The sequence below is a fragment of the Lepidochelys olivacea genome, assembly GCF_965140295.1.
Source record: "Lepidochelys olivacea isolate rLepOli2 genome assembly, chromosome: 3".
Taxonomy (NCBI): Eukaryota; Metazoa; Chordata; order Testudines; family Cheloniidae; genus Lepidochelys; species Lepidochelys olivacea.
In genome coordinates, this window is record NC_140413.1 from 84740132 (window position 1) to 84762416 (window position 22285).

General features: G+C 38.1%; 1 protein-coding gene across 4 annotated transcripts in view; it reads left to right on the plus strand.

Moving 5' to 3' along the window:
* Positions 1 to 22285, plus strand: part of FIG4 (FIG4 phosphoinositide 5-phosphatase) — a 158613-nt gene that overhangs the window by 44972 nt on the left and 91356 nt on the right. For 3 of the 4 annotated variants that reach the window (XM_084624323.1, XM_084624322.1, XM_084624325.1), the window contains 7 exons: positions 2520 to 2620; positions 4559 to 4721; positions 5732 to 5829; positions 15275 to 15408; positions 17411 to 17527; positions 18872 to 18917; positions 20549 to 20697. In XM_084624323.1, coding sequence (XP_084480449.1) covers positions 2520 to 2620; positions 4559 to 4721; positions 5732 to 5829; positions 15275 to 15408; positions 17411 to 17527; positions 18872 to 18917; positions 20549 to 20697 — 808 coding nt within the window. The remainder of the gene's footprint in view (positions 1 to 2519; positions 2621 to 4558; positions 4722 to 5731; positions 5830 to 15274; positions 15409 to 17410; positions 17528 to 18871; positions 18918 to 20548; positions 20698 to 22285) is intronic. The other variant, XM_084624324.1, reaches the window with a different exon arrangement.

Here is a 22285-nt window from a genome sequence, read left to right on the forward strand (position 1 = left end):
TTTGCATTATTTTGCCAGATTTTAAAAACATAGGATCTAAAAAAAGATATATAATTGGAAAGATAATGTCCTTACTGTGTCTATAAAAGATGAGAGAAAATTCTTAACCCAAGCACGCATTTTACAGTAAATCACTGTGTGATAATACTATGGAAAAATAAGATTCCAATCTTGCAATCACTTCCATGCAGGCAGAGTGCTGTGCCAGTTTGGAGCTAACTGCAGATTTGAGTCCTAGTAGAGCAACTTGACAAACTCCTTTGGGACCAGGTGGTATTTATCAGGGAGTTCTGAAGGGGGGGGGGGAGGGGGAGAACTGTGGTAGAGCTTATTTATTGACATAGAGATGTGCTGATATTATTGCTAAAACACAGGGATTATTTGTATTATTTTAGGATTGGATTTTCAAATCAATGAGACCTAACACTGCTTCAGTCGAAGTCAGTGATAAAACTCTTACTGACTGCAGTGGGACTAGAGTTAAATCTGCATAGAGTGCTTTTAAAAATTCCATTCTAAGGCTTTTTAAAATAAATATGTCTACTGCAACAATAGTGGAAAATATATCCAAATCTTATCTTTACGCATAAATGATTCAATATAAACCTATACATACATCAGTTACATAAACTGTCCCCTCATCTTAATAGTTAATAAGAATCTAGCATACTTTATATGACTTATTTTAATCTATCATCTTTACCATACACCATTAATATACAAGCCCATTCATGGAAAAAAATGAAAGAAGAAAGGGGAATATGACTATGGATTCAGAATTTAGGTATAACCTTTGTGCAAAAGATCTTCTGAATTCATTGTATTCTCTTCCATCTCGCCATTCCCTGACTCTTTGTACAAGAGTAATTCTGCATGTGATATCCCATTCTTTGTGCATAAATATTTGTAGCATTGGGGGCCTTAATTTTTAGTAAGTAATTTTGCATAGGTAAAGTTATGCATCATCAAACTCAAATAACACTTTTCTAAAAAATGTGTTTGTGTGTGTGGGGGGGAGAGGGAGTACAGTGATACTTATCCTTAAATTAGAATAACTAGATTTTTAAATAAATTGCCTTGAGCCTCAGTTATTTCAGATAAATCAAGAAAGAACAATACATCACTTCATGATTTTTCTTTTTTTCAAACTACCCTTTAATGCAGGGGTTCAGATAATTGGCTATTGTTTAGGGGCACATAGCACAAGGTGGGTGAGGTTGCAAAGGAGGCCTGAAGCTCCCGTGTGCATTCCTGTGATTCTGGGGCTGCTGGGTACAGGGCTGCTTCCCAGGCATAAATTAGAACAGTTTCAAGGCTAGTCTAGCTTACAGGAGCAGTTACTGGCCTCAGCTGGCCAAAATGACAATCACACATCAGTGCTTTTACAGGGGCATCTTGGCTAGTCTCATTGTGCTGCCAGCAGCAGATATCTGAGTGATATCTTCTTAGCATATGCACAACGTGCCTCAGGTGGCATGTGACCAGGATTCATCCCTGAATTTGGTGCACTGGTTGGATCATTAACTTCCCTGGCCCTGGCCAGGTACTGACTGGGTGTGTGATGTGAATGCTGAACATAGCCTCTGTGTTGGCTTGGTGTCATAGAGTTGATTCTCCCTCCCCTCCCTCATCTCAGTGCCTTGTTATACCTGCTTTATGGCCAGAATGTGCTAAAATTGCAGTACAAAGTGGACTCTAGAGGATCTGGCCCTCTGTTTTAATTGCATTAACATTAAAACATTAAAAAGCTGAAGAGCTCCCTACATACATGCTTTTAACACCTACTTGCAGCAGATCTTCTTGATCACTAAAATGTTACCAAATGTAGTTCCAATCTTCAAGAATAGGTGAATGAAGGACAAATCTGACAATTAATTGTGTGTCTCACCTCAGTATGTAAGCAATCAAAGATGATTAAGGGTAGATTAATTCAATACCTGGCAAAGTATAAACTGAGGTCAAATCACCACTGCTTTTGTAGTATGTTTCAGTGGCTTTTATCTAGTCTGATTGCAAGTGAACTGCCTTTCCAGAAAAATCATTGGAGGATAACCTATATATCTGATTTGGAAATAGAACTCGGAAGTTCCTAATCCCAGAGTTGACATTGACTCCTCCTGGGGCCTTAGATAAAACTTGTAACAGCTCTGCCTCATTGTTCCTTCTGTAAAATGGAAATAATATTTATCTTCCTCCCTAAGGTTGTGAAGATTAGTTGATTTATTGTAAAAAGCTTTGAAATGAAAAGCACTATACAAATGATTGATTGGAAAGGGAATTAATGTCTCTCCCACTCGTTAAAGAAATCTGAAAAAGTAAAAAGGAATTATGTTCATCTGTATTGCTAGAGGTCTTATGAAATAATATTAAAATAGGGTTTTCATTCAGAAAAAAGCACAATAAAATACATTTTCTTTGGAGTTTTTTGTTTTTTTTTAACATTGATCAGGACTAAAGTAAATGAAAGGAAAATAGCTTTGGGAATCATAAAATGTGTGAACCTTAACCGTACTTCCAAGAACTGTTAATCTATGGTCGTCCAGTGTATGTCACTCTGATAGCCAGAAGATCAAGCAAATTTGCTGGAACACGTTTTCTAAAGAGAGGAGCAAACTCTGAGGTAAAGTAAATCTCTCTCAACTTTCATTTTGTACTGTACTACATGAAGGTCTTAATCTGCTTCCTTAACAGAGACCGGGGTTGTGTCCTTAAGGTTTTGGTAGCTTATTCTTCATTTTACAGTTATCACATCCATAGTGAAAATGTCAAGGGGAAAAAATGTAAATTTTATTATTTTATGATAGTTAAATTAAACATAAGAAATGAAAGCCAGGAGAAGAAAAGTTTCTGTTGTAGCACTTTAGTGAATATAGTGAGGTATTTACCTGTAAGGTAGAAAAGAAAATTCTGATGAGTTGGAAGATATAACAGCAGCAAATGGGATTTAATTTGCTGTAGAGAATTCACACTGTAGTTATTCATAACTTATCACTGCAGATATGTTGAAATTTTATATAGTTACTCATAGTTCTTTCATGTTTATGGTGGTGCACATTTTCTTTGCACTGCATGTAATAGTTCTTGAAATCTGGTCGATAGAGAAAAAGCCTAATATACAGACCCATATTTAGGGCCCAACACTGCAGTGAGATGATGTAGACCAGGGGTGGCCAACCTGTGGCTCCAGAGCCATGTGCGACTCTTCAGAAGTTAATATGCGGCTTCTTTTTATTGGCACCAGGGCTGGAGCTACAGGCATCAACTTTCCAATGTGCCAGGGGTGCTCACTGTTCAACCCCTGGCTCTGCCACAGGCCCTCCCCCCACTCCACCCCTTCCCGCCCCCTCCCCTGAGCCTGCTGTGCCCTCGCTCCTCCCCCTCCCTGCCTCCCAAGCCTCCTGCACACCATGAGACAACTGATCGGGAGGTGCGCGGAAGGAGGGGGAAGGTTGATCGCGTGAGTGGGAGGTGCAGGTGGCGGGAGAGCTGATGGAGGGGCTGCTGACGTATTACTGTGGCTCTTTGGCAATGTGCATTGGTAAATTCTGGCTCCTTCTCAGACTCAGGTTGGCCACTCCTGTTGTAGACCTTTATGCTCCCTTCCGGTATCACTGACATCCTCTAGGCTATGTACAGACATTTGGGCCTATGTTAGTACATCATATCGAAGTATTGGGGCCAGAGGTAGGGAGAGAACCAACTTTTTCATGAATCTGATGATCAGTTATCCAAAGCCTGCCTGACCTCAATGCTACTAACAATATATGTTTTGCTTGCATCAAACCAAGTTGCAATCAATCAGACCTCTTCAGGACTAATGCTTCTTTAGCTCCATAATCAGGCAGCAAGCAGATCAACATTTTGGCCATCTGTGATTCTTGGACACATTTAGAACAACTTTTTGCACTAACCCTAGCCTCTGTTTTATGTTAAATATTTTATAGCTGGATTTAAAAAGGGCTGGACAATTTTGTGACCATAGTAATGTGTAGCTTTGCATGCTGATGCAAGAGTAATGAAAAGGTGGGAGTTACATCAGACATGCTAAACCCACAGAAAAAACGCAGAAATTGGCTTGTTTTTGGCTTAATTGGCTTGTGAAGTTGCTTGTTGGCTAGTTTTTGGCTTGTAGTTTGTTGCTTGTTTGGCTTGTTGCTTTTTTTATCAGCTCCCGGCAAGTAGGGGCAAGTGGGGGGGGGGAGAGTTGGGGTGCACAGTGGGCCCACCACAGTTCCAGGCTGCACGCTGGGGGATCTAGTCACAGAGTGTTGGGGTTGTTAGGGATTGGCTTGTTTTGGCCTTGTTTTGAAATGGGATTAGCTTGTTTTTTGTCTTATTGTGAAAGTCAGGTGCTTATTTACCGTGTGAAAGTTGGCAACTGTGAGTTACATGACCAATACAGTTCCCTGCCTTGGAATTCTTGTGCTGTTATGATTTGACGTCCCTTATTTTTAGTTTTGATTAGTCCTGTCATTCAGTTATTATTTCAATATCTGTGTATGCAGCTCTGAAATGTAATATATCTACAGTATTTGCATTTTTTGTTTGTTTGTTTCAGGGAGATGTTGCTAATGAAGTAGAAACTGAACAAATACTTTGTGACGCTTCGGTGATGTCATTTTCTGCAGGGAGTTATTCATCTTATGTTCAAGTTCGAGGCTCAGTCCCTCTATACTGGTCTCAAGATATTTCGACTATGATGCCTAAGCCACCAATTACATGTATGTTCAATATATTCTTTATGATAGCCTATGGTAAGCAATGTGTTTTCCTAAAAGAACATGCCAGAGAGAGAATAGGTGAAGGTTAATCTTGTAAAAACTAAAAAAAAATTGTATGTTTGTTTCTTCATTGTGAAGCTACAATTAAAGGTTGATCAGCACTGTTTTATAAACATCGTGGTTTATGAAAGTGTTCATTAGCTAGCCACAAAAATTAATTCCAGATTGAAATTAGACCCGAGGAATTTGGTGACTTTTTAATGTTAGACATTGTGTCCACAGTGGCCCTTTATTGCCCTAATGTGGCAATGCTTGTGGTTGAAGACTGCAGCCTTCTTTGTGCTCATGATTTTGTACCCAAATAGTTATTTATCAGTTTGTCTCCCATGGGAGGACATTTTGGATGACATTCTGGCTCAAGTCCTCCTTTTCTTTTTGCGAATACAGACTAACACGGCTGTTACTCTGAATTCTGGCTCTGTTAACCAATTGAAAAATTCCCCTTAACTCTCATGGGGCCAGGATATATTTGCCCTTTGGCTTCAGTGGGACTACTCACATGCTCAGAGTTTATCACATTCATATGTGCTTCACTGGACTGGGCTTGAGTTTGCTAGTCAGTAACTTTCCCCGCCCTTTGTATCACTGGCTGGCTTGCACAAGTGCTGCCCCAGTGAGTATCTCTAAGTGAAAAACACCTCTGGATCCAGTGCACTGGTCATGTGTAGAAAAGAAGTGGAATGGATGTGAAAGTGGTAAAAGAACAGGTAAGTAATAGTTTCTTTCTAGCTATCTAATTTTTGACAAACTAAAAAAAAAAAAAAATGTAAAGGGAAAATCTTTGCTTTTACCTTGTTGTTTCTTTAATGATCGAGAGGTGTGAATTTTATTGCTGCTATTAAAAAAATAAGTAAATCTGCTATAAAAAATGCATTCATAGGAAAGTAACCTTTCAGGATCTGAAAATCTTTGTTTTTTTTCCCCAAATATATTTATTTACTTTGTTCTAGTGGACCAAGCAGATCCATTTGCGCACATAGCTGCACTTCACTTTGATCAAATGCTTCAGAGGTTTGGCTCTCCCATTATCATTTTGAATCTTGTGAAGGTACAGTATTGTTTAGTCATAACTTGATGTGTGGTACAAATAAATCAATAAACTTGTGGTTTGGTAAAAATAATTTTAATTATACTAAGTTTTTGCATTTAAAGGCAGATTATAGACTCATTAAAGCCTACGAGAGTGTTGCTGCTTAAATTTGGTTCTGAAAGCTGTGCCTTGCACTAATTATAAATTTAATACTAGCATCTAATAGAAAATGCACATTTTCAGATTAATAAATAACAAGAAAAACAATAACAAGAAAAAAAAAACCAAGAAATTCCTCTTTTGCTGTTTTCACTCCCATCTATCATTAAGCCGGTTTCAATGTATCAGATGTCCTTCTAACAAAGAAGAGTTGGATATGGCTCCCAGTGGAGCTTTTCCATGCAATTTTGAAACAGCCAGAAGGATTACAGTTTATATTGAAATATGAGGATCCATTTTAATTGGGTCTGAATGCGCTAGTTCCATCTCACAATGAGCTAATACCAGCCTACAAATGGAGGACCTTTTTCACAAACCTGTTCCCTTACCCAGATGTATCTTGCATTATAATTAGACTGTCAGTAGAGTTCTCCAGAAATAAACTATCCTTAATGTTTATACACTTCTTGCAATACATACTTCATCTTTTCTTTCAGGCTATTGGTATCACCCCACCTTGAGCAGCAATATTTGAACCATGGGTTTAAAATATGTCCAGACAGTAATACCAGTATGAAGCCTAAGGTCATACTGGAAATCTGTGGTAGAGCCAGGAACTGAATCTAGATATTCTGATTCCAGTCCCCAGTGCTTTAACCAAAAGGCCATCTTTCTTGTTCCTGCTTCACTCTACTTACCACCAAAGTATGCTGCAGTACCATCATATGACTGCAAGAAGTGTTGGTGATAAACTTCCAAACTAAAACTACTGTACCCCATGCAAAACAGTAAATTCTCCTTTGTCTGTCAATGTCTAATGCATATCTTAAGTATTTGACGGACAGGCTGGAGGATGATGGAATAAATATAAATATTACTTCTAGCCTTTTCAAAGAGAGTAACTTAGATATGTATTAAGTGTGGAATAATTTTCAGATGCTAATAATAAATAAGTCTTGAAAATATAGGGATCTGTTTGACAGAGAAAGCATATGACAGACAATATCTGTTGAACAGTATTTGAATCCAATACCTTCGTAAGCCAGCCACTTTATTGAAAAGACCAAACAGACCTTGATTAGCATCCAGGAGGCCCAACTTATTCTGAGAATGAGAAACACTGTAAATACATATATCCCACACAGGGACCAATTTGTTTCTTCCTATTTTTGGAGAAAGAAGATAAGTGATGGCAATAAGAATCCAATCATACTAAGAAGTTGCATGCAAAGAACGTTACTCACACTGGTAGATGATTACTGGATTGTGTCTTTAAACAAATGAGCTGAACTTTTGAATAATTCAAACCAAAACTGCAGTATATCTATGCAAGATATAATGAAAAAGTGAAATTTTAATGTATGTTTTGCCTCTTAACAAAAAATTCAGTGCAGAAAAGGAGGAATTTCATCTTAATGTTTTTGTTACTAACTACTTAATAACTTTTGTAACAATATGGACAATAGGGGTAAAATATATACATTTTAAAGAAAATAAATACAATTGTAATAGACCTAATTAATTCTACAATGCCTATGGAGAAAGGAAACGTAGAAAAGAAATAGTTGCAGAAGAGGTATATGGCTATTGCTGATATATTTTAATTTATTTTTTATTTGGCTAATACATTCTTACAGTACTTGATATAAGAACCATCATATGTCATTTCAGTTTGTTCTTCATTAGTTTGTAGTATACTTTACTACTGTCTCATAGGAATCTTTCATTTAATTATATCTGATTTCATATTCTCTTAATCTTCTTCATTGATATTTTACCATTATAGTATGTTGTAGAGATATGTTTAGTTTAGAAAGGACGCCTTATGTGCATGCAATGCAAGTCTCTAATTAAAAAAACTGAAAAAATTCAAAAGGCTGATTTTGGGAATCTGTAAGCTGAAGTAGTAAATAGGAAAGTCCCATTATTTTTTATTTCTTAAAGCTCTCATTTGAGTGTGCTTTCAAGAATCAGCACATGAAGCTGTGGTAAACAACTTGATGTGCTTTGTTGACAAGAAAATGATTCTCTTATTTATAGATTTAGTTTTCAAAAGCCAGCACTAAAATGTGAATCCAGATCCACATGACCCTGACATGTGAATTATATGCTTTTATTCACAAGGCTTTTGTAGTGTGGCTGAAAATGTGTCTCTGTAGGTGCTCAATGCTAGATTGCTAAAATTAATGCTCTTCTACTACTTCTGTGCAGTGGGGAAAATTGAATTTTCCTGTGCATGTGTTGATCCAACTTCAGCACAATCACTGAGCATTTTTACCTCAGGTACTCTTACTCTTCGGAGAATTCTTAAAGGTCAGTGAGTTTATAAATGTCTTCTGCTCTTCTGTGCAATGTGGAAGGTGGCAGTAATTAGTAACAAATTGTATGTGCTCTTGCTGGGATTTGTTTATATAATTACACACACATAATTTTATGTGAAAAGAATGTTATTAAGCTTGCAAAGCCAAGGACTCAAAGTTAAGAGATGCCAGAATTAAGGTTGCCTGTACTTGTCCATCCTGCAATGGGCCAATTCCACTAAGATAGAAGATATATGTTCTATTTCAGAAAGTCTCACATCACTAACAGGTTCTCAGTTTGCCTTTTCTTCTCTGCAAAAACCCACAAGTCAAAAAATACAATGCTGAATATTCGTCTTCTGGATCCAGTGCCACTCAGATTGCTCCAGAAGACCCGAGCTCCAAGACCCATCTAACAGTCAAGTCTGTATCGTCCAGTGCTCCATCTAGCACACAGGCAGTTCTGATGATCTCTGCAGAGAAAATAGCACCGAAGGCACTCCTGGCTCCAATGTCGACATTGGCGCCATGGATGGTGGCACGGTGCCGAAGTCATTGGCAGCCCCAACTTTGAATTTGGTGCTTCAGATGTAAAAGCAGGGTGCTGAATGGGCTCACCCCAAACACTGATGAAGGACCTCCGTCCTCCATGGAATACCAAAAAAAAAAAAAAAAAAAAAAAAAAGCGGGGGGGGGACCTGAGGCCAAACAACACTTCTTACTGCCTAATGACTTCTCTTTCTAGTCCCCAGACAAGGCAGTAGCCTCAGTACCTATACCACTGGATGATTTCAAGACCTTTCAAGAACTCCTGGTGCAGCTGACAGATGCCCTGGACATTGTGACTTTGGTCATTTCCCAGAAGTCTCATGAGCTGCTTATTATATTGTTGACCACTGATCTCACCAGCATTGCCCTCCACATGAATGAAAGCCTCCTAGGGCTGGCAAGAGCCTTTTGGCAAATGCCAACAACTTATAACACCATCAGTGAAACATGTAGAAAAATAGTACAGGTATCCTCCCCACACCTGGGATCTGAGTACTTTTATACCCACCAGGACACATCTAAGGACAAAGATCCCAGATGCTTAGATATTTTTGGAACAAGACCAACTGCCAGGCTTTGTTGGCCAAATATGACTTTTTAACAATGGACAGGGCAACCTCTTTCCAGGCCGGGCTGCCTTACAAGAGACAGGAGCTGAAAAACACTACAAAAGAAGGCCAACTGGTGCCAAGATGGCCCTGCAAGCAGCAATGGTTACCTGTGACACTCCATCCAGGTCTGTGTCTACCTGCATGTGATCATGCAGAGAGTTTTGTAGCTCCAAGCCTCATGTATCCCTCACAAGGTACAAGCCATGAATGATGGCTTGCTCATTGAGGGCTCAGAGCTGTTCATCGAACTAACTGATAACACCCTACATTTACTGAAAGATTCCAAAGTGACACTGTGCTTGCTTGGGACCTACACTTCCCCATCCTCAACCACAAAGCCCTCAGCCATTGCACCAGCAGAGACCACGTTCCCTATCTTACCACAGACAAATGTAGTACCCTGACAGAAATGTTTGAGGTAGAGCAACGGGAGTCTGCTCTCCAAGTTTGGCCCCGCATTCTACAGTGGTAGCCTGCTGGAGATCGTAGCCTGGGGCTACCCCATCACCATCCCTCTTCAGCGATCCTGGTCATGAGAGCCTGTTACAAATAGAATTGGCCTCATTCCATCACATGACATCATGTTAATACCCACATAGTTCATCAGCAGCGTTGAAACCTTTAGATCCACTCTTAGGTCTGCCATTTTCAGCTTACAGAGTAACTGACAGCAGTAGTAGATTATTAGCCTCTTTATGGACCAGCACTAGAGGGAGATGGGACACTTTGCCAGCAGGTTTTGGAGATATTTGCTGACAGCAGAAGCTGTAAAACTCAAGAATCTCTTCTTCCATTCCAGGCCTGAGGGAAGTGTGCTCTATGGCAGCAGTTCTCAATCTATTTCTTTCCGAGTCCCCCTCTAACATGCTATAAAAACTCCATGGCCCAGCTGTGCCACAACTGTTTTTTTGCATATAAAAGCCAGGGCCAGCGTTAAGTGGTAGCAAGCAGGGCAATTGCAGGAGCCCCACGCCACAGGTGGCACAGTGAAGCTAAGTTGCTCAGGCTTCGGCTTCGGCCCTGATGGTCAGCCTCGGGGCCCTGGGCTGCAGTCCTGCACGGTGTGGCTTTGACTTTCTGCCCTGGGCCCTGGGAAGTCTAATGCTGGCCATGCTTGGCAGACCCTCTAAAACCTGCTCTTGGCCCCCCAGGGGCCTCAGGCCCCTCGTTGAAAACCAGTGCTCTAAGGGGCATAGACTCTACTGCCCATTTCCCCCAAGCTGACCCTTTCTATGCCATCCTCTCCAACCTGTCCCAGTCCTATCTACCCCAACTCTGACTCCTTCTCCCAGTCCTATAGTCCCATTCTCCTCACCCACTCAATCCCAGTTTCCATTCCGCAGGCCTCACCCCTTCAGACTCCAGAATCAGTCTCCCACTGCTACTCCTCAGTTTCCTTGTCCAGGCTCTCTCAGTTCTCTCCCCAAATCTCTGATTTGCTGGTCTCTCTCCTCCTTGGCTGTCACCCCCACCGAATCCCAATCCCATCCAATCTGTGGCCTCATCTCCCCTGACCTCCTGTCACAGTCTCTATGCCCAGCTAGTCCCAGTTCTCCCCCGCTCCGCCCCAGCTCTGTCAGATGTCTCCCTCTCCACCCGAGCCCTCTGGTTCATAAACTTAGTCTTCTTGCCCATCCAGTCCCAGTTTACACCCTCTTGGTGGCCTCTAGCCCCAGTCTCCATCCCTTTTCCCAATCTACTTACCAAGTCCTCCTTCTATCCTGAGTCTTGTCCCCTTTGTATTTGAATCAGATGACTTCCTCTTTCATACTGCCAAGGTGCTAGCAGGTGGGGGGAAGGGAGGTTTGCTTATAGAGACCACAAGAAGAGAGAGACTTTCTTACTCAGTTCTGGTACCTGGCCCCATCCCAGTCTGCAGCAGCCATTATAGCAAAAGTCGTCTTCGCTCCTTTAGCTCTGGGATGGAGCATGCTCACTGCTCTGTGGAACAAATGTATGCAAAGTCTGGACAGCAGTAGGAACTGGGAGAAGATGCAGCATGGTCAGTGAGGATGGATTCTTTAGAGTTTTAAGCTATTAAACTCTAGCAAGTCTCTGAGTATGTGAAAACTGATTTTTTTTTTTTCCCAGGGGCTTATAACTTGGCCAAATTTGGGCAGATTTTCAAAAGGCTCGTTTCTGACACCAAGGGTACTCACTGTCATATTTCAAGCCTCTGCTCCAAAGCATGGTGGTGCTAGAGAACTTTCCAAAGAAAAGGCCACCAGAATTTTTTTAATGTGGAATAACTTATTTTCTTCTAATCTTGTTGGAAATCATTAAACCGTTTTGGTTGAACCTTTATAATAATAATAATAAAAAAATATCAGCCTGACACAGGCACCTAGCATGGAAAATTTCAGCCTGAACGATTAAAATTCTACTCCTGGGGGAATTTTGCACCCATGTGCAATGCAGCATTTGTGCAGAATTTAATGTTTTCCTCCCACAGATTTGGGACTGCAGAGCTGCTGGTGGCCATTAGGGGCCACTGGGCTCTTCAGAGCCCAGCTTCCTAGCTCTCATTGAGCAGAGCACCCAGCCTGGTGGGGATCAAGGCTCTGCACGCTCTGGCTGCCTGGTTTGATCCTCATTCACCTAGGGAAGGGAGGGGCCCATGAGACCCAGCTTTGGCAAAGGGTGATGCAATTTAAGCCCATTGCTTCTTGTCCTATCTTCAGAGGTTAAGGAGAACAATTTTTCTCCCTCTTCCTTGTAACAACCTTTTATGTACTCGAAAACTGTTATGTCCCCTCTGTCTTCTCTTTTCCAGACTAAACAAAGACATTTTTTTTTCAATCTTCCCTCATAGGTCATGTTTTCTAGATCTTTAAACATTTTTGTTGCTCTTCTCTGGACTTTCTCCAGTTGGTCCACATCTTTCCTGAAATGTGGCACCCAAAACTGGACACAGTACTCCAGCTGAGGCCTAATCAGTGTGGAGTAGAGCGGAAGAATTCCTTCTCATGTCTTGCTTACAACACTTCAGCTAATACATCCCAGAATGATGTTTGCTTTTTTTGCAACAGTGTTACACTGTTGACTCATATTTAGCCTGTGAGCCCCTATGACCCCCAGATCCCTTTCTGCAGTACTCCTTCCTAGGTTGTCGTTTCCCATTTTGTATGTGTGCAACTGATTGTTTCTTTCTGTGTGGAGTACTTTGCATTTGTCCTTATTGAATTTCATCCTATTTACTTCAGACCATTTCTCACTTCTCCCATCTTTCTTTCCTCTCCCTCCCCCCACTCTTCACTTATTTCCCTATTCCTTAGAAGATTATGCTGCCCACCTCAGTAGTAGCTATTGATAGCTATGTTCCCTGTAGGTTCTATACATAGCATCTTGTAGTTCTAAGTAACAATCATACTTATTAAAATGTACAGCTTTTTTCTGTCTGTCTGGTTTTTAAATCTGATCTAGTTATATAATAGCGGACATCAGTAGTGCCTATTACTGTTAAGAGCTGCAAAACAGCTTCCACTTTTAGTCACCATTGACAGAATGAGAACATTCTGAAAATTCACCTTTTGGGGTAAAACTTCCTATGCTTAGTCTCTGATCATAAATAATTTTTGGAATGTTGTAGGAAAATTCCTCCATAAATGTTTGACTCAAGAGCGTACAAAGAGTGAGAATACTTTCCCTCTTTAAAATAATAGTAATAATTCTTACCATGCTTTTTGAGCAATGTTACAGCAAAAATGGCTTATGGTAGAAACTTGTCATGAAAGTAGTCATCATTAAGGTACTGTTTGATTTGAAAAATATTACTTTTGGTTTAAAAAGATAGAAGTAATTTTTAAATAGTTGTATGTGCACAATAGAAAATGTCCTTTAGTGTAGAGTAAAATAAAGATACACTGCACAATGTGTAACAAGTTAAATGTTCATTTTTTAATTTGAGAAAACAACAAGAACACTATACCTAGGGTCAGCAAAGTGTATCAGTTTTCTTGTCTAAACCGCTCTGGAGTCAGAGTTATGAGATCTGCTGGGTGGAGCTTGTAAGTTCTAGAACTGAATTAGCTTCATTTTCCTCCCCTTTTCCTCCTTTCTATCCTTTTTATTTCCTCTTAAAAAGTTATGTAGGAAATTGAATGAAACAGCTCTGTTAATGCAACCTTAGGATTCCATACTTAAAAATCTCAAAAAAAAATCTGATATCAAAATATTCAGATTCCAGCTCTGTTGTTAACTTTTTATTGCCAGGGTGGATAAATTTTTAAAAAATTTGAATACAGATTTATTTTAAGAAACCCTGTTTATAATTAAACTTGAAATTGACAGCCTATGTTAAGGCCTAGGCTTGCTATAATTGGTTAAAATTTAATTAAAAAAAAATTAAACAGTACATTTTGGGGGGAGGGATAGCTCAGTGGTTTAGCATTGGCCTGCTAAACCCAGGGTTGTGAGTTCAATCCTTGAGGGGGCCATTTAGGGATTGGGGCAAAAATTGGGGATTGGTCCTGCTTTGAGCAGGGGGTTGGACTAGATGACCTCCTGAGGTCCCTTCTAACCCTGATATTATATGATTGTATGATTCTACATGTTTGCTGCCAGACTTTAAAGGAAAGCCACCACTGAACAGTGAAAGTCACTGTGTGAGCACCTGGAACCAGACTTTGTTGAACTGCCTAAACCAGCTTTTAACATCAGGAGCCTTTTCCGCGGGTACAGAGAGAATATTTTCTTCATTTCAGTTTATTCAGCTAGTTCAGTTCAGTGGCTCATTCAGTTGAAGTCAAACCAACTGGGAGTTGAAAAATCAGGAAAGTTTGTTTTCTCCTTCCAATCTTTAGATAAAAAGCAGGTGTGAGAGAATGAGCTTTACTACTTCTAAAGTTTTGAAGAGCATGGTGACCAGAAACAATCAGTTCAATTCACTAACTGAACATACTACTTTCTTTGTTTAATAATTCAGTTAGTTTTAAAATGCAAAACATGTTTTGATAATTTTTTATATATCCAGCTCCGAAGGTAGTTTTATTTAACTAATAAAAAAATAAAATGCTGTTTTGTGGATTTTAATTGAATTTTAATTTCTATCCAACCAGAGCTTGACACAAATCACAAGTAACAAATTAATCCAATAAATAAGAAAGGCATCTTTCACTATTTTCTAATATAATGAAAAATGTAAAAATTAAGAGTCTAAATAAATGTTAGTTAAACTATGTAATTGCTTAAACAAGTGTGTGTGTGTATGTGTGTGTGTATATGTGTGTATATATATATATATATCCTCCTGGTTAGCTAAAAGAAGCACCAAATTTAGTGTAAAGGCTATATTTAGTTACAAATCAATATGCTTTAATGGTTACCAACCCAAAGAGAATCAATCTTACTTCCAAAAAACAACTAAAAAGTGCAAATATGAAACAAGTTTAAAAACAAGGATTTAAACAGAGGTTTCCTGCTTGCTGATTTCAATAATAACAAATTCAGTGGTTTAAATAAATCTACCCATTTTTTGCACATATATAGTATGGCTATTCTTTCTTTTCTGGATAAATATATTTCATAATATAATTCTGTTTATCATAGATTATAAAGCCTAACATACTACTTAGAACGTTATTGAATTTCCCATTTGTTCATTTTTAACTGTATGCCTTAATGTTTCATAAACACTCCCCTGTCCTCGCCCCCCTTTTCTTATGCATGCGGCTTGTTCTTCCTGTTTTACACCTATAAAATAAATACTAAAATCAGGGATAGGGGGTGGGTGGGTGGCTCTGTGTGTGGGTGTGAGAGAGAGAGAGAGATTGGATACAAATATTTTAAAATTTAGACCTGTTAGCTCAAAAATGTTAATGCTAATTTTTTCTGGCTTTGATTAAGGAGCGTGAAAAAAGAAAGCATGAAAGGATTCTGAGTGAAGAACTTGTTGGTGCTGTGACATATCTCAATCAATTTTTACCCCCAGAACATGCTATTGTGTATATTCCTTGGGATATGGCCAAATACACAAAAAGGTGAGCAAATTCTTTCCCTGTATGGATGTCGTCATAGTTCATAAGTGATCAGTGACAGTGATAAATGTTTTTTAAATTTCTTTGCTATATCCTGCCAGGGTGAGGGTGGCTTTAGGAGCTCAGAAAAATTTTAGGGTGTGAGGAGGATGGAATTTCTGTTTCATGAAAGATTTTGAGATTTCAAAATTTGGTTTGTTCCAAATGGGAGTGAAAACCAAGAATCTGAAATTCTCCAAAGGAAAATTTTCAGAAAAAAAGCCTTATTACAGGTCAATTGAAATGTTTTAACAAAATCATTTTGTTTTCATTTGTATTATAATGCAAAATTCAATTTTGAAACCATCATTTCAAGGCAAAAGAAAATCAAAACGTACCATTCCAAAAATGTGGGAGTAGGATATTTTGACATTTTCAGAACTTTTTTCTAGTTTTCTTCCAAAAAGGTATTCAGGTGAAATCAATCTGATTTCACAAAGCTTATTGATTTCAACAGAACTCCTCATTCTGACACAATATAGCTCCGCCTAAGTTTCTCTAAGCACCCCTATTTTATCGTCATGTATTTTTATCACTCAGATTCGCACCTCTCCAGGCCTTTTGACACATGCCATTTTTGTCTTCCACAAGTATCTTTATCTGTAGTTAGCTGTTTCAACCTAATTTTGAAAATACCGTGTTTTTCTTCACAGCCTTTGTGCATTCCCATTTGTGGAATATGGCACCTGCAAGGTGAGCCTGTGGCATTTCCTTGAAAAGCCATGTTATTTGGGAGGTTCATGAGTGATCTAGGATGAGGGTAACATCATTGCCCTACACTATGTAAGGCATCACATCCTCCAACTGCATCAGTTCCTTTGCTGCAGAGAGCTAACTGACCCTTGCTTTTATGTCTTCAGGCTAGATTGTTATAGTCTAATTCTTTTTATCCTTCAGTAATTAACAATTTTTAGTTAGTGTGGTATGGGTTACTGTAGCCTAGATATCTACCTTGGGTAGTCCCTAGACCATGAGTCCTGTAGGAGCTTCAAGAAATGTGTCATATCCATGTCAGATGCCTCATATGCCAGGGTTGGGGGAGAGACTGTGAATCCCGGTGTGTGGTTAGTCATGTCTTCACTTTCCACACAAGCAAGGAGACACATTTGAGGCTTCAAACTTGCCGTCTCAAAAGCCCACATATATCTACTCCAGCTGCTTAGTTGAATATAGAGGAAACTTCTGAAGGCCAGAAGAATGCTAATGTTGTGTCAATATTCAAAAAGGGGAAGTGTGATGACCTGAGTAACTATAGGCCAGTTAGCCTGACATCAGTCCCAGGCAAAATAAGGGGAAAAAGTCTATACATGATTCAATTGATAGAGTTAAGATAGGAATAGAATTAATATAATATAACCGCTACCCATGGTTTTTATTAAAAATAAATCTTGTCAAACAAACCAGATTTCATTCTTTGAGATTAAGGTTTGGTTGCTAAAGATAACTACAATACTTATACTTTTGGAAAGCATTTGTAGTACCCCTACACGACATTCTGATTTTAAAAAATTGGCAGTCTATACAGTATTAATAAAGCACATGTTAAATAGATTATGAACTGGATGACTGATAGATATCCAGAAGTTGTTGTCAATGAGGATTCATCATTGACCAGGGGCATTTCCAATGGGGTTTTGCAGTGATTGGTACTGGGCCTGAAGGTATTCAACATTTTCATCAATGAGCTGGAAGTAATCATAAAATCACTGCTAATAAAATGTAGATGATGCAAAGATTGGTAGAATGGTAAATGTTAATCATTTACCATTCTACCAGTGTCCCTTTTTAATTATGTAAAGTGAGCAAAACTGGCATGAAAACATTGCTATTAACATAATGTCTGGTCAGTGGATATGGAGATGGGTATGAACTGCAAGTTTTCTTGCAAAGAAAATCATTGACAGGAGACTTTCCAACCAGTGAAAATTAAAGAAGAGTATTCAATATTTCTTTTTTCTCCCCGTAGCAAACTGTGTAATGTCCTGGATAGATTGAATGTAATTGCGGAAAGTGTAGTGAAGAAAACAGGATTCTTTGTAAATCGTCCTGATTCCTACTGCAGCATCTTGCGGCCAGATGAGAAGTATGTATGAGAACAAGAAAAGTAAAAGGGGTAGGATGAGTTTGTGTGTGAGGATGTGAACACATAAATATCTGGATATCTATATACACACATGCACATGCACTACTTATACACATGAAGTACTCCTAAATCCCTGCAGTATGTATTCTAACATGGCTTTTTAAGGATTGCAGTAATGTGAAAATTATAATTTAATGTCCAGTTAGAGTGAAAAAGACTGCAACCAAAGGGGCACGGTCTATAATTATCCGCACATTGAATAAGTGTAAAATATGCTGCTAATTATGCTACTTGTATCTTCAGGGTAAATGTGTACTTGTGAAATTTGGTGTAGTTGGTGGTTCTTGCTACAATAAACACTTTACAAATTAAGTCTGAAATGTTCATTTTCACCCTTTTTTATATTTAAACAGTTCCTGAATTCTTGAAAGATATAACAAACAGTTCTTCATTCTGAGAGCAGCTTCTTTTGCTGCTTCAGGGCATGCACTTCATGTTTTATTGCATGCTTGAAAACAAGATATGCAGTATCTGAACAGATAAAGCAAGCACAATTCTGAATGTAAAGAAAGCATTTTCTAAGGAGTGCCAGGAAATATACCTGTTATCTAAACTTGCTATTTCCTACTCTTGCGTACATGATTGTAAGAAATTCATATTGTTAGGAAAAAAAAAAAAAAGTCTAGGGAAGACAGATTATTATTTATTATAACTTTTTAGAACATTACAGAAGTTATCTGATACACTGTATGTTCCCAAATCTGTAATAAGTAAAAACTGTAAATAAGTTCCCAAATAAGTGATAAAATGGGGTGTGAAATCAGTTTTCAGAGTAAAAACTCAATTCGGCCCTCATTGATTTATGACATAATTGAAATTTTATGTATTTTATGAAATTAGTATTAGGCCTATTAAGGAAAATTCCTTCAACCTGACCATAAACATTAGCTATATAATATTTTTGTGTGATCACTTTCCCAACTTGGGGGGAAATCTCTGTATTCTAATAAGGTCTATAACTTGGATTTCAGTTTGGAGGTGGGGAGAAGCATATTGTACTTGGCTTTCTTGGACTAATTTGTTGTGAGCCTTGGCACACGCTTATTCCAATACTGGATTTCTTGCATTGCAAGCTAATTGCAACACATGTCCCACCAGATATGTATAGGCGCATTGTTTTTACCCACGCATGTATCTTTTCAACCGCTCAAAGATTTCAGACTCATTTTTAGCAAGTTATTAAATTCTTCCCTCTATTTTACTGAGCCAGACACATGACATGACTTCTAATCCTTACATTAAATAAACTTTTTATAAGGCATGGTATTTTTGTTTTCCTTCCAGATGGAATGAACTGGGAGGTTTTGTTGTTCCCACTGGTCGTTTACAGGTATTGAAATAATATTGGTTTATTATTACAACAAAGTTTTATTGATGTAAGTCAGTAGTTTGATAGGACAAGATGCTTTCAAAGAGCCATCTACCATAGGTGGAGCAGGAAGTATTGTTCATGAATCAGTAGATGACTGTCTTTACTCTGAGTCAGTACTTTACTAATATAAATATGTATATTATAGTAGTGCCCAAAGGCCCCAAATGGATTTAGGGCCACACTGTCTTTGGGTGGTGCTAGAAAAAAAGTGCTGCTGGAAGTATCTTCTTGCCAAATGAAATCTGAGAAATATTTTAAATTTAGTTTCCATTTCTGAAACTAGTGATAGTGGCACCGGTCTCGCTGAAAGTCGCTATCCTTTGTAACATTAACAGTTCATAGGCAACAAGCCACACAATACAGTGGTTTTTAATAATTTTTTACATCTTGTCTTACAATCAGAAAAAATGTACTGTTCAATACTGAAAAAACTGCATTGTTCAAACATTAAAATTTTAGTTGAGTGTGGAATAAACATGCTTCAGTCTGATAGTAAATTCACGTACATGGAAACAAGAATTTAAAAGCATTCTTATCTTCACATTGTTGCACACTGTATAATTGTGATTACAATCAATAATTAAACAGGCAGTTTGACTCAAAATACTACTCTATGTATAGCATGGCAAAAGAATTACTGGCTTATGATTTTAAATATGGATATCATGATTGTATATTCTGCACACAAGATACAATATTGCTGAAACATTGTTTCCTTCTACCTATGATCATTTATGATTTTATCCTTTACATAAACTAGGGAACAAATGCTCAATTCCATATTAACAGAACATCAAGGGTCTGATATTTAAGGATAAATAGCTGAGTGAGCTATTTTAAACTCTCTAAACAGCTAATTTTAAACTCTCTAAAAGAAAGAAGAATATGCAAGCCAAAAGAATATTGCCTTGATTTATATATCTTCAAGTATTGCATGTCTACCTGTGTTTAATGTATTAACAAAGTAAGCCATAAATCAGATATCATTCCTATGAAAATATTAGATGGTATTTATGCTTTCAGCCCTTCAGATTATAAAATACCAAGCCTTATGTGGGCATTATGTAATTGAAGAACACAGGCACAAGTGGTGGTTAGAAAGATATGCAGATTGTAATCTTTAACAGAACTTGTACACCTGTTGCCTATGAATAGGAGTGTTGAAAATATAAACCCCATTGTCTTATGGCCACAGCAATATGATAGCATGTTTTGTTTTTTATATTTCAGTCTTAGTAGCAAGACTTAAAAATGGGAACTTTATTTTTGCATTCCAGTGGCATCCAGCATTTTTTTGCAATAAATCATAAGTGTGTTATGAGAGGGAAGAAGAGTTTAGTGTTTTAGTAAGCTGATAATAGTGAGACTCTTTTGAACTGAGGCTTTAGCAGTTTTCTGTAACATAGACAATTGCAGCCTAAATGATTTAAGATCTTGACTTATTCACACAAGATTTTGAATAATTAAGTATTTGAGTTTTGACAAGTTTATTAGGAAACCACGAGAACAATTCCTTTGTAGAGTAAGCATGAATGTAATGATTGGGAACTGGTTAAAGAATCTCCCATTTATTCTTCTTTCTTTCCTAGACTGGTGTTCTTCGAACCAATTGTGTTGACTGTTTAGATCGCACTAACACAGCCCAGTTCATGGTGGGGAAGTGTGCTTTAGCCTATCAGCTCTATTCTTTGGGGTTGATTGATAAACCCAATCTGCAGTTTGACACAGATGCTGTTAGGTAAGATATTTCACAGTTAGTAAAATATGTTGTTTTTTCCTGGCATTAATTTTGTAACTGTTTAATATTGTTATCTTTTTCTGTGGCTTTTTATGTTTTGATGTTTTCCTAATTTTTCTTTAAGTGAAAATACTTATCAAATAAATGTTCAGATTGTTGTTTTTTTTTCAGCTAACTAAATTATCCATTCATCTCTCCGTATGACATTTAACATAGAAATCCATGTAACTTCAAGATTACCTTTATTTGATTAGTATGCTTATCAGGCTCCTTTCAGGATAACAAAACTGAGCACTTCTCTTTTGATACTTAAACTTTAAACTTAAAAACTCTGTCCTTTAAATAAACATAATAAAAATGTACTATAAAGCTTTTAATTTTTGTATTGCAGTTTGCCTTTAAAGTGAGCTAAGCATAATTTTTTGCCAGATGTTCCCAGTAACCAGAAATACAATGCAGAAATACATTTTAACTTATTTTTCTTCATTTTCCTTTCTACGGTATCTTCTTGGTTCTTTTTGGTGCATTGAAGAGAGGGAAAAATAATCATCCTTCTGCAACCTCTTTGAACATTTTCAGATTATACACATATGCCTTTGACATTGAAGTTGGAACCCTCTAAATATTAGTGACCATTAAAGCTTGCAAGAGTGTTTTCTCAGGGATTTGGACATTTGGGCCTGATTGTATAAATATGAGGTACAATTTTGGCCACATTGTTTTCTTTATTACTGTAATAGAGACCTCGGAACTCATGGCTTCAGGTAGTTAGTTCAGTATTTCTTGCATAGTGTAGCTTATTGGAACAGTTAGATTGGGGGAGATATTTCCCTTTTTTTTTAAGTAAAGATAGGATTTTACAATTAATAGTCATTGTTTGGTTTGTTCATAATACTGACTCTGATCAGTTTGGTGTTCTTAACTTCCCTGTTAGTTCTGCTTGAATTTCCTGATGGCAGATTCAAAGCATTTGGGGTTTGAGGGGAGTCTCCTTTAATGGGAAGATGCCAGTCTCAGACCAGTATGCTTGCCTTCATTGTTTTGGAGAAAGACATGGCTACAGTCTTTATCTGGTAGTCCCACAAAGGGAATTGCCTGTGGCTGTTCCTACAGGAAGAATGGCTCCTCCATGTCTCCCTCAACTTTACTGCAATCTTGGCTAAATGCTTTGGCATCAGCAGTTATCTCAGCACAAGGGTACTCGAGGGAAGAAAAGCGAGTCAGATCTGCATTCTGCTTCCAAGAAGCCTAAAGAGAAGACTGCTGGATCTCTGGGGTTGCAGGATCCAGAGATAGTAATGCATATAAAGAAGAGGAAGAATAATAAGCACCACATATCTGAGAGTTCCCTCCTATTCTTGTTCACATTCAAAAAGTCATAATAAGCATAAATCTGGGAAGATCTTTGTTACTAGAGGATTTAGTTGCCTTCCTATTGAAACCAATTGAACAACTTTCAATCCCAGAGGCAGACCCCTTTGGGACAGTCACCTGCTCAATACCACAAATCTGACACAACCATATTTCTCCAAGCAGAAGGTGAAGCAACAGAGACAGAAGAAACTGTTTTGCTGCTTTGCCTTTGAGG